The sequence below is a fragment of the Neomonachus schauinslandi genome, chromosome 11 (genome assembly GCF_002201575.2).
Source record: "Neomonachus schauinslandi chromosome 11, ASM220157v2, whole genome shotgun sequence".
Taxonomy (NCBI): domain Eukaryota; kingdom Metazoa; phylum Chordata; class Mammalia; order Carnivora; family Phocidae; genus Neomonachus; species Neomonachus schauinslandi.
This window is the reverse complement of record NC_058413.1, coordinates 14,428,466-14,440,472: the sequence shown is the minus strand read 5'-3', so window position 1 is coordinate 14,440,472 and position 12,007 is coordinate 14,428,466. Positions and strand designations below refer to the sequence as shown.

At 41.5% G+C, this 12,007-nt stretch overlaps 1 protein-coding gene and 1 pseudogene across 1 annotated transcript in view; both read right to left on the bottom strand.

Moving 5' to 3' along the window:
- Positions 1 to 3,724: 3,724 nt before the first annotated feature.
- LOC123326259 lies at positions 3,725 to 3,818 on the bottom strand (annotated as a pseudogene).
- A 1,062-nt stretch (positions 3,819 to 4,880) lies between these two features.
- The window catches only part of NUP160 (nucleoporin 160), a 48,859-nt gene continuing 41,732 nt past the window's right edge, over positions 4,881 to 12,007 (bottom strand). The window contains exons 30-36 of the mRNA XM_021685187.2: positions 11,394 to 11,504; positions 11,086 to 11,209; positions 10,005 to 10,106; positions 9,233 to 9,374; positions 7,479 to 7,604; positions 6,443 to 6,547; positions 4,881 to 5,831 (exon numbers count right to left, since the gene is read on the bottom strand). Of these exons, the coding sequence (XP_021540862.2) occupies positions 5,742 to 5,831; positions 6,443 to 6,547; positions 7,479 to 7,604; positions 9,233 to 9,374; positions 10,005 to 10,106; positions 11,086 to 11,209; positions 11,394 to 11,504 (800 nt within the window). The 3' untranslated portion in view covers positions 4,881 to 5,741. The remainder of the gene's footprint in view (positions 5,832 to 6,442; positions 6,548 to 7,478; positions 7,605 to 9,232; positions 9,375 to 10,004; positions 10,107 to 11,085; positions 11,210 to 11,393; positions 11,505 to 12,007) is intronic.

Below are 12,007 nucleotides of genomic sequence, written 5' to 3'. Positions count from 1 at the left end.
CAAATAAATAAATAAAATCTAAAAAAAAAAAAAAAAAGAAAAAGAAAATCTTAAAAAAAATAAATCGAAGCTCTTTAGGTTATTCTGGGGCGCCTGGGTGGCTCAGTTGATTAAGCGTCTGCCTTTGGCTCAGGTCATGATCCTGGAGTCCTGGGATGGAGCCCCATGTTGGGCTCCCTGCTCAGCGGGGAGTCTGCTTCTCCCTCCCCCAGCTCTTTCTCTCTCTCTTGCTCACTCTCTCTCAAATAAATAAATAAAATCTTTAAAAAAATTTAATATGGGCGCCTGGGTTAAGCGACTGCCCTCAGCTCAGGTCATGATCATGGAGTCCCAGGATCAAGTCCCGCATCGGGCTCCCTGCTCGGCGGGGAGCCTGCTTCTCCCTCTGACCCTCCCCCCTCTCATGTGCTCTCTCTCATTCTCTCTCTCAAATAAATAAATAAAATCTTTAAAAAAATTAAAAAATAAAAGCTCTTTAGGTTATTCTAATGTTTAGCCAGGGTTGAGAACCACTGACTTTTGAAGGAGACGTATTCTTCTATGATTGGCCTCAGAGAAGGTGTTAAGGATCTGGACAAGGGGTAGGTAAATTATAGCTAAATCAGGCATTTTAAAGGATTCTACAAACAAATTTCAAAGAATATGTGAGAGAGACCATATGTAGACTACAAAGCCTGAACTATTATCTGGCTCTTTACAGGAAAGTTTGCGTATTTCTAGACTCAAAGTGGTCTCTCACTTCTTCTGAAGAAAAATCAGGTCTGATCCTTGTTTGCCAGGGACTTTAGCACCTCTGGATTTACTGAGATTTTTTGGTTGTGGTGATAATGTTGTTTTAGTAAAACCAAATGATCAGGGCTGACATTTGACAAGTGAAAGCTGGGAAGAACAATCATTTAAATAAACACGTATTTTCTTTTTTTTAATTTTTTAATTTTTAAAATTTTTTTTAAAGATTTTATTTATTTGACAGAGAGAGACACAGTGAGAGAGGGAACACAAGCAGGGGGAGTGGGAGAGGGGGAAGCAGGCTCCCGGCTGAGCAGGGAGCCCGATGCGGGGCTCGATTCCAGGACCCCGGGATCATGACCCGAGCTGAAGGCAGACGCTCAATGACTGAGCCACCCAGGCATCCCCATGTATTTTCAAATATATTTAGTTATACCTGGTGCGCAATGGGGCAATGTCTTTACTTGGTATTTGATGTTAACTTCAAAAGCTGACCTTCCTGAATGCATTTTATTATTTTTTAAGGATTTTATTTGTTTATTTAGAGAGAGAGCATGTGCATGAGTAGGGGGAGGGGCAGAGGGACAGGGAGAGAGAATCTCAGACTTGCACTGAGCAGGGAGCCCGATACAGGGCACAATCCCATGACCCTGAGATCATGACCCTAGCTGAAATCAAGAGTCAGATGCTCATCAGACTGAGTGAGCCGTCCTGGGGGCCCCATTCCTGAATTCATTTTAAAGCTCTGGGTTTTGGAACTTTAAGAGGCCACCTACAGAGGTGAACTGTCTCCAGAATTCCCAGCTTTAGTAGGGTAGATTGAAGCTTTGTGTGCATTATCTAAATTTTATATTCAGTCTCACCCCCAAGTAGGTGCGTTTTGATAAATTCTGATGACCCCCCCTCTCCGAGTTAGCATCAGATTCTATGGGTATTTTTTTTTTTTAAAGATTTTATTTATTTGACAGAGAGAGACACAGCGAGAGAGGGAACACAAGTAGGGGGAGTGGGGAGAGGGAGAAGCAGGCCTCCCAAGGAGCAGGGAGGCTGATGTGGGGCTCCATCCCAGGACTCTGGGATCATGACCTGAGCCGAAGGCAGACACTTAACAACTGAGCCACAGGTTCTATGGGTTTAAGGGCTCAGTTCCCCCACAGGACTGCCCTTACTTCAGAAGCCAGCTCTAAGTGAGTGAGGTTCCCCAGGACACTCATGCTTTTGACTGGCTATAAAATTGGGGGTTCCCACAACCTCAAGTTTGATAATTCTCTAGAACCATTCAGAGGACTCAGGAAAGCACCACACTTAGGATTACATTTTTTTTTTTTTAAGATTTTATTTATTTATTTGACAGAGAGAGACATAGCAAGAGAGGGAACACAAGCCGGGGGAGTAGGAGAGGGAGAAGCAGGCTTCCCGCATAGCAGGGAGCCTGATGCAGGGCTCGATCCCAGGACCCTGGGATCACCACCTGAGCCGAAGGCAGACGCTTAACGACTGAGCCACCCGGGCGCCCAGGATTACACTTTTATTATAAACATAGGGTGAAGTCTGGGAGGGAGCACAGAGCTCGCATGCATGCTGCCTGCCTGCCCCTCTGTGGAGTTAGGGCATGTCACCCTCCCAGCACAACAAAGTGTTCTCCAACTGGGAACCTCTGTTCGGCCTTGGTGCAGTTTTTACTGGAACTTCATTATATAGGTATGATTGATTAAATCATTGCCCAGTGTGACTGTAATTGAACTAAATCTCCAGTCCCTGTCCTCCCAGAAGGTTGGGCTGGCCCAAAGTTCCAACCCTGTAATCACCATCACAGGATTAGTCCTCTTGGGAACTGGCCCTATTCTGAATGGTCCTCCACTACTCACCTGATTAGCCTAACAGAGACTTCTATCCCCTAGGAAATTCCAAGGGTTTTTGAAGCTCTCTGCCAGGAATCAGGGACAAAGATTATATATATATGTCTCTTCATCCAACATGGGGCTCAAACTCATGACCCCAAGGTCGAGTCGCATGCTCTACTGAGCCAGCAGCCAGGGGCCCCAATATATTATTATACTACATTATTTGATCTTGTGTGTTTTATAGAAATAAGCTCATTTAACCACAAAACCTCATTTACTGGAATACCTAATTTTGGTTTATACAGACTGGCATGGGTCATTTGAACAATAAATTGGTCTTTTGATGGTGGAGTTCTGTGCAGATGTGGAAAGGTATGTTCTTGTGGCTTGGGGTTAATGAGTTACTTATTACACTAAGGTCTCAATTTGTGAAAAAAACAGTAATACAGGACTATCAGTTTCTAGATACAGACAAAAATTGGAAAGAACTGAAGATTAAAGGACACTTTAGAACTTTCTGTTATACTGTGTTCTAGCAGAAAACAATGTACCAGGTTGAGGTAAATTGGGTAAATTCTGTTACCTAGCATGTGATAGACTTTTCATTTGTTGACTAACTAAATAGAAATCCCATTTGTATTTACATTCCCCTCTGTGAGAGAAATGTTATCAGCTCCACACCAGAGCAGGCTGGCAACTAAAAGGTGGCTGAAGAGTAGAATCTATGGGGATGGGCACAGTCTATGGTTTCTATAAGCTTCCAGATCTTGTATCTGGTTTTTAAGGGTTTTTTTTTTTTTTTTTAAGATTTTATTTATTTGACAGAGAGAGACACAGATGAATTTTGTGTGTCATAAATTCTATTATTCACAGAAATGATGCCATTTTCTTGTCACAGGCTGGTAAGGTAGGGACCTTATCAGTTATATCTTGTTAAATTAAAAACTATTAAGTTTTCCTCTAAGAGTCACCCCTTTTATTTATTTAGTTTTAGGTAGGCTCCACACCCAGCGTGGAGCCCAACACAGGGCTTGAACTCAAAATCCTGAGATGAAGACCTGAGCTGAAATCAAGAGTTGGACTCTTCACTGGCTGCGCCGCTGAGGCACCCCTAATGGTAGCTAAGTACTAAGAAAGGAGGGAGCTCTTTTTTTTTAGTGGACTGCTTCATGAATTTGCGTGTCATCCTTGAGCAGGGGCCATGCTAATCTTCTCTGTATTGTTCCAATTTTTTTTTCTTTTAGATTATTTATTCATTTATTTGACAGAGAGAGACACAGCGAGAGAGGGAGCACAAGCAGGGGGAGTGGGAGAGGGAGAAGCAGGCTTCCCGCCGAGCAGGGAGCCCGATGCGGGGCTTGATCCCAGGACCCTGGGATCATGACCTGAGCTGAAGGCAGACGCTTAACGACTGAGCCACCTAGGTGCCCCTGTATTGTTCCAATTTTTAGTATACGTGCTGCCGAAGTGACCACAGGAGGGAGTTCTTTTAATAACTTTGTAATCAGAAAATTTTGGGGTGGAAAAAACAAGGAATAACAATGCTATTATGGACTATTAAAATATCACATGGTCCGGAACAACAAAAATGCAGACCCGAAGTGGAGAGAGAAGTTTAGTGAAAGAATTTCCACCTTCTGCTCTGGTTGGGAACCAGAGTGAAGAAGGCAGAAGAGAATGGACAGCAGAGCTGGGTTGGCTCCAGCATGGGTTAGGTCTTGAACCAAAATACTGACAACAGGAAAAACTGGTCAGGCTCCTGTGAACTGCCACCATGGAAACCACTGCTCTGATGAGCAACACGAGTGGGTAAGTTTCTGGAACAGGGCCAGTCCAAGTTACTTCATGTTCTCCAAAATGGCTCGAAGAGGATTTGGTATTTTTCAGACTATGGGTTATGATCCATTAGTCACTCATGAAAACATCAGAGTACATAGTGAGTGAGGATACATATTTTGTGAGATCTTTCTCTTGGTTTTATATGTGTATATTTGGTTATACATGTGTATTTCTTGCTACAGCTGGAAGCTACAGGTTTATAGAGCTCTTGCAGGGCAAGGGCTTTCCCAGTCCCTCATTACATCAAACACTTCATATTAATCATGGCAGAGCTAAAATGAAAGAACCACACATCTCAGTATCTACCAGTAAATGGTACTGCAGTGAAGCTCACATTGTTATTTAAAGTATATAAGGTAAATATGGTATTGGCAGTATAAAAAGTAAAGGCTATGGAAAACTCAAGAGTGGTCAAAGGGCATACAAACAAGTAATACACAGATCGTTTCCTTAAAAGATAAATTTTAATATACAGAATAAAATCCAAGATTTTGTTTTTCACCTTCCCCAAAATTTGTGGGCATGAATACTTCTGAATCTGACCAGGAAAGTTTATATTTTGGTCCAATACATTATTACACAAGTAGTATGATCAAGTCCGGCTTGATTATCATAAATCATAAAAGTTAACAGAATTTACTTTCAAAATTGGTTATTCTTATAGATAAAATTTCTAATTTTTTTCTTAGCTAAGAGTTTACTCAACTTTAGCCTCAGAACCAGATTCAAAATAAGGTATCTTCTTTGACAGCTGGTCATCATTTTAGGTTTAATCTAGGCAAATTATTTAATACTTTATTGAAGATCATACAAAAACTCCACAATAAATAATGAAAAGAGTATGCAAAATCATTAGCCTCTGTTTGCAATACAGAAAATACATGTCAGTTCTGGACCAAAATAATTCCACCGAAATACAAAAAGTGACAGGGAAGAATGGAAGGATTCGCAGTGACTGCTTCTGGTGGTTATAGCTACAACCAACCAACCACCACTGGCTATTTTGGAAAGTAAGGGCGGGTTTTAATTTGCAGATAAAGAATGTCTTCGGTAGTTTAAAAAAATAGAAACTCTAAAAAAGCTTGTGAATCATATACAAAAGCAGCTGTTTGAGACCAAGGTTGAAAACCAGAAATTGGGTGTTAGCACCGCCAGCAAGCACAGGTTCTGTGACTCATCTGCCCTCCTCTTTTGCGCAGAATGCAGACTTGATGTTGTGTGCATCATTTACAGGTATAAAAACTGTCCAGGGATACAGGGTTCCTGCAGGGTAAAGCCTCAAGCCCTAAGAGGCACCAAGCGGCTACAAAGGCTAGGCGACCGTTCGGATCACAAGTTCCGACGATATAATAAATCCCGTGTTGCCTTATCAACTTTTTGCTGGTAGTCCTCCAATTTGTCAAGTATTTTCTGGGATAGCTGTAGGAAAAAAGAAGGGAACCATTACAGAATAGGTCAAGGACTAAAAAAAAAAAAAAACACTGAAGTTTTTAAGCACTTTGACTTCACTAACCAGCCGCCCCCTAGTAAAGATGTTCGCCACTCTGCTTCATTTACTCAATTCAGTACCGGAGTCTGCTCTGTGACTACTGATAAAATCAGACTTCTCGGTTACATGCAGTATCCCAATCCTGTTATCCTCATGAATCTTCTAAACATGCAAATCACACCAGTATTTTTTTTTTAATTTAAATTCAATTAGCCACCACATAGAACATCATTAGTTTCAGAGGTAGAGTTTGGTGATTCATCAGTTGCCTATAACACCCAGTGCTCATCACATCACATGCCCTCCTTAATGCCCATCACCCAGCGACCCCATCCCCCCACCCCAGTAATGCTTCTCAGAACCAGAAAGGCTACATCTGGCTTAACTAATCATTTTGTAAAGGGACTGGGCCAGCATGTTAAGGGCAATAAACGGCTTCTGCTCTCCCCTTAATCCTTGCGAACCGAAGAGCAAGCTTTATGAGTAAGCGCTGGTGCAAGGGTTTATAAAAGATGCGTGCCTCATGAGAGGACTGACTTACAGCAATGTTGTGACTATTGGCACTGTTCTCTCCCAGAGCCTGGAGAAGCTGGTCAATAGAAGAGTATGGGAGCCACACCATCGGAGCTGTTGCAGACAGTGGAAACTGAAAGGGAAAATACCTACTATTTGAAGAAAATCTCAAAAGTAGACCATTTCTTCTGGGCAATTAGCTTCAGAGGTTTGAATAGCATAGAATTCTTATTTCTTTTTTACAATAAGAAATTGCACGTACATGCACACAGACACACAGTTGTGCCACTCCCACCCCCTTGCTTCTCTTTTCAACTGGGAAACTTGTCCTTTTCTCAGTTAAATCAAATGTATTATCTATCTATCCATCCATCCATCCATCCATCCATCCATATGTATTTTTAAATTCACGTCACCTCTTATCTTGAAGGAGCCCTAAGGCCTATTAAGGAAAAATGCACTAAAAAAACCTCTAAATTGTCAATGATGAGACTATTTGCAGTCTGAAATTTAATTCAAATTATCTGGAAAAAAAGTTTAGAAAGGGAAAGCTCACCTTTCAAAGTTCTCAATACTTTCCTGAGAGCTTAAGAGCTTTGCTTTGCACTTAACTAGACCTAGATTTTAGACCTGGCTCTTTCTTTACCATCTGTGTGAACTTTGGCAACTTACTTAACCTCTGACCCTCTGTTTCTTCATGGGTTAAAAAAAGGGTTAAAACAATCTCTCAGAAGTGGCTGTAAGGATTAAATGAGAAAACACTTGCAGAGACCCAGCACAGTCTTCGGCACACAGAAAAGAATATTTCGTTTTTAATTACTTCACTCCTCCAAATACTAACTAAAGTTACATTCTTTGATGGAGAAAAATGAAATGTATTCCCATTTTATAAACAAGAAACTGGAGACTCCTACAGTGCCAGTTCCTGATTGTGGAGAAAACTAGTCGTATAACTACAAAGAGTAAAGGTTAAATCCATTGTCCTACAGTTCAATCTACTTTCACATCCTGACTTTATTAGGGTGATAATACAGAATTAAAAAGGAACATGCATACATGCCTACCTCAATTCCAAAGTATTGATGTCCTTTCCCCAATACAGCATCTACATATTCTGAAACCAAATCCACAGCTTCTTCTAAAAGGTCATAGTTTAAGTACAAACGGAGCAACTCAGCAGCATCAACCTTCTGTAAAAAGTCAAGAGATTAAGAACATCTACCTATTTCCATCTTATCTGGGCAATGACCAAAGGATGCTGAGTGTCTAATTCCCTGGCATTAATACTTCTCAATATAAGTAAATGAGCATCTGGGTTCCCTTATCTTGGGATAAGGGCTGGATTCCTAAGAGCCTGGTCACGTCTGGGTACCTTGTGAGACTTTATCTTGTTAAGTGGCCTGCCTGCTTCTCTCTCTCTCTCTCTCTCTCTCTCTATCATCTACTTATTTATCTATTTACTTATTTGTTTTAAATTATTTTAAAATAGATTTTATTTGTCAGAGAGAGAGAGAGATAGAGATAGAAAAGCACAAGCACGGTGAGTGGCAGGCAGAGGAAGAAGCAAGCTCCCCACTGAGCAAGGAGCCTGACTCGATCCCAGAACCTTGGGATCATGACCTGAGCCGAAGGCAGACGATTAACCAACTGAGCCACCCAGGCATCCCAGACACATTTTACTTAATACTTTTCTACAGTTTCAACATACCTTCTCAGAAATGCTGAATACTAAAGAGCAATATATTCACATTAGTTTTCAGAAATATAGGAATGACAAATGCAAAAGAAGTTAAAAGAATTACCAACTTTAAATACCTGAGTTAAATTTGTTTAATCAAGGTGAAACAAAAGTGATTACAACCTCAATTTGGAAGGGCTCTACTAATTAGGAAATTATGCTTTTATATTCTGATTTGATGACAGTCCTAACTTTCACCATCTTTTTTTTTAAAGATTTTATTATTTATTTGACAGAGAGATAGCGAGAGCAGGAACACAAGCGGGGGGAGTGGGAGAGGGAGAAGCAGGCTTCCTGCTGAGCAGGGAGCCTGATGTGGGACTCGATCCCAGGACCCTGGGATCATGACCTGAGCCGAAGGCAGACGCTTAACGACTGAGCCACCCAGGCGCCCTAACTTTCACCATCTTAACTGCCTTTTCTACTTTCTAACCTAAATAAACAAAAAATAATGCCCCCCCTCAAAACAGACCAACTTTCCTGATTTTAAGCTTTACATTCTCTCTCTTCCTATTCCACCCAATGTATTTCAGATATAGTTTTCAAATGTAAGCATGCATCGTATCAAATTAGAAGCTTGGTAAAATATAGATCCCAGATTCTAGCCCCAGGTTAATTTGATTGTGTAAGTGTGGAATGGGGTTCAGGAATCTGTATTTGAAGAAGCTCGCTACCCAAATAAATTCTGATGCAGGCAGTCAAAAACCCAATTTTGACAAAAACTTAAACCCTGTTGTAGTTTTGAAAACTACTCACTTCTGTGAATTTTTTGAGTAACAAACAGTAAATACTGTGTCACACGTATAGTCATTGTTCTAAATATATACTCATTGTTCAGTGAGAAAACAAGCAGGCATTAACTTAATCACTAACCCACAGAACTTTAATGCTAAACACCCAGTACTTCATATGGAATTAAAGTTAAGCTGTTCTTAGTGTTTTTAACTAAGATTGAGACCCTGACCAAAGCATATGTCAGTATATTTCCATAATCACCTTTTCTTTTTAATCATCTCATGAAGTTTATCCATAATGGTAAAGATCAGCTTCTTACTCTATGTAAGTTAAGATACCACTTACCTTGTAACTGTTTATAAGCCAATTAGGCAGAGGCACTCCGTGAGACAAGAGCTTGTTGATTACACAGTGGTGATATAAGTTATTCTGGACTTTGTACCTTTCCAGGTAAGTTGATAATAGTCGCCATGCTTCATCTGTAGCACTTGAAAAAAGCAGAAAGGACTAATGAGTTCTAGATTCTTAACAGATATTTACAGCACCATTCAAAGCATGTATTTACAAGGAAAAAAAATCTTTAGAAGCTCACAACTGAATTGATAATATAACTAAATGGCAACTAATATTATTAGGGTCAGTGTGGCTTAGGGGTAGTACTAGAAACCAAATGACATGGATTCTATTTCTCTCCCACTAAGTACATCTTTACTTGACTACACAATTCGATTCACTTCTTTGTTCCAGATCTCTAAAACAAGGAAATTGGCTCAGATCACTGTTTCCAAACCCAATCAAGCATTAGAATCATGTAGAAGTTCTGATTTAGAAGACAAGGGTGATATATCTGTATTTTAGTAGTGATACTGGTGTGCTAATTTAGGGATTGAAAACTAATGTCAGAGCATTTCCAAACTGTAAAATGTTCCAATTCTAAAGCGCCGAGCTGTGCAATAGAAACTGTAGATTTGATTTAAGGAAGGGAAGTTTCCTGAAGGTCAGGGTTAGAGAAGGATTTTAAAGAGGCTGAAGTGCATTCACTAGACATGAACTGAGTGCACGAGGGAAGCATTTGGAGGGTAAGCCCTTTTGGGGCGGATGAGCAGCAGGGCTGTACCTAGACTCCTTAGTGCTGATGACCGATGAGAGCTGATTGGCTGCTAGCCAGGACCAGGCTTCTGCTTGCGCCGCCTCGCCTCCTAACTGCAACTTGATGCATCTGCAATGAAACGGTTCCACACATGGTAAACTAATTTGTGGAAAAGAACCACATTATTTTCTTACTAAAACCAGAGATGAGATGATAACTTTAGCTCTAGTATGCCACTGAATTCACTACTGGGGTGTTGGCTCTTTCCTTGCCTCACAGCCACACAACTGGATGACCCACAAGGCCATCGATAAGTGTTAAGAGATCATTTACTTCCAAGGGAAAAATTCTGAAAGTTGAATATTTAGGTACAAAGCATTATTAAAAATGCTTACAGGGGCTGATGGCTGTCCTAAAGGACTGAAGAGAACACATGCCTTTTCTAAAACGGACACCACAATTTAGCCCACATATCCTATTGTCTTGTGGGAATGTGGGCCTAGGGATGCCAAATTTTTTGATTTCTCAAGAAAGCTATAAATCAAGATTTAAAAAAAAAATTATAATTAACTAAAAGAAATTTTAAAAAGTCACTGTGGTGGACTAGAAAAAACACTTCTTTAAAGCACAACTGGCTATGAGCACTGGTTCACACGAGGCAGCAGTGCAATACTTCGGCATCAGAAAGATAATTTCAGGGGCGCCTGGGTGGCTCAGTTGTTAGGCGTCTGCCTTCGGCTCGGGTCATGGTCCCAGGGTCCTGGGATCGAGCCCCGTGTCGGGCTCCCTGCTCCACAAGAAGCCTGCTTCTCCCACTCCCCCTGCTTATGTTCCCTCTCTTGCTGTGTCTCTGTCAAATAAATAAATAAAAATGGGTACTCAAGGGGCGCCTGGGTGGCTCAGTCGTTAAGCGTCTGCCTTTGGCTCAGGTCATGATCCCAGGGGCCTGGGATCGAGCCCCGCATCGGGCTCCCTGCTCTGCGGGAAGCCTGCTTCTCCCTCTCCCACTCCCCCTGCTTGTGGTTCCTGCTCTCGCTATCTCTCTCTGTCAAATAAATAAATAAAATCTTTAAAAAAAAAAAAAAAAGAAAGACAATTTCATACATACTTGAAAGCAAGCCTCTCGAAGACTGGCGTTAAGGGGAGCTTAAAAGTCTGACAGAGTGATATGGCAGGGTCAAAAAGGCCAGCCTGAACCAAGAGAGAGACCATCTCCTCTGCTGACGAACTTCCTGTGGAAATGCAAAAGAACCGTTCAGCGGCAAAGGTGGTGTCTGCCAATGACCCAAAGCCGCCTCTGGCGATGAGCCTCTCGGAGTAGCAGTGAGAGGCGCCCAGCCCGTCTGGCATGCTGCTCTAGCACACACACACACAACAAAGCCTGCTGGCAGTGTCCCCAGACTGCCACATTACTACCTGCAACCGCAACTGCCGATGGGTCGTGCTGAGCGAGAGTGAGGCGAATGCGGGCCAAGGAACACTCTTTCTCCAGGTCGCCCAGTTCCAGAATTTCAATCTGCCGATTGGCTAGAAGCCAAAGAGAAATATTTTTGATTCCCAAAGTACAAAGGAAGTGCCTATCATCAGTGCCTATTAACCCAGCCTGTCAATTTCCACAAAACATTAAGTAATTCAACGTCAAGTCCAAGGGCACTGGAGGAAAAATGGGGGGCTCCATAAAAGTGAACTTAAAAATAAAGCAACAGCCCTGCTTCCAGCATGCAGCTCAGTCAGTCAAATCAAACTACAGTAACAACAGCTGCAGCTGAGGAGATGCTTACAATGTATTTTACACAGAGCTTAACTCTTACAACTCTGAGATGCTGTTACTAGATCAGAAAGAGAGGAACATGCCCACAGTGAGAGAGGCAGAATTAAAACCAGGTGTGTCCAACTCTAGAGCTCTTTATGGAGGAATATCATATCTCCATGGTAATATCCAAGGGCCCTGATAAAACAAGTTTAATACTAAGCTGATTTAAATACAGCAAGCAACACTTTTTAAAGCATTTTCATTTCTCATACAGCCA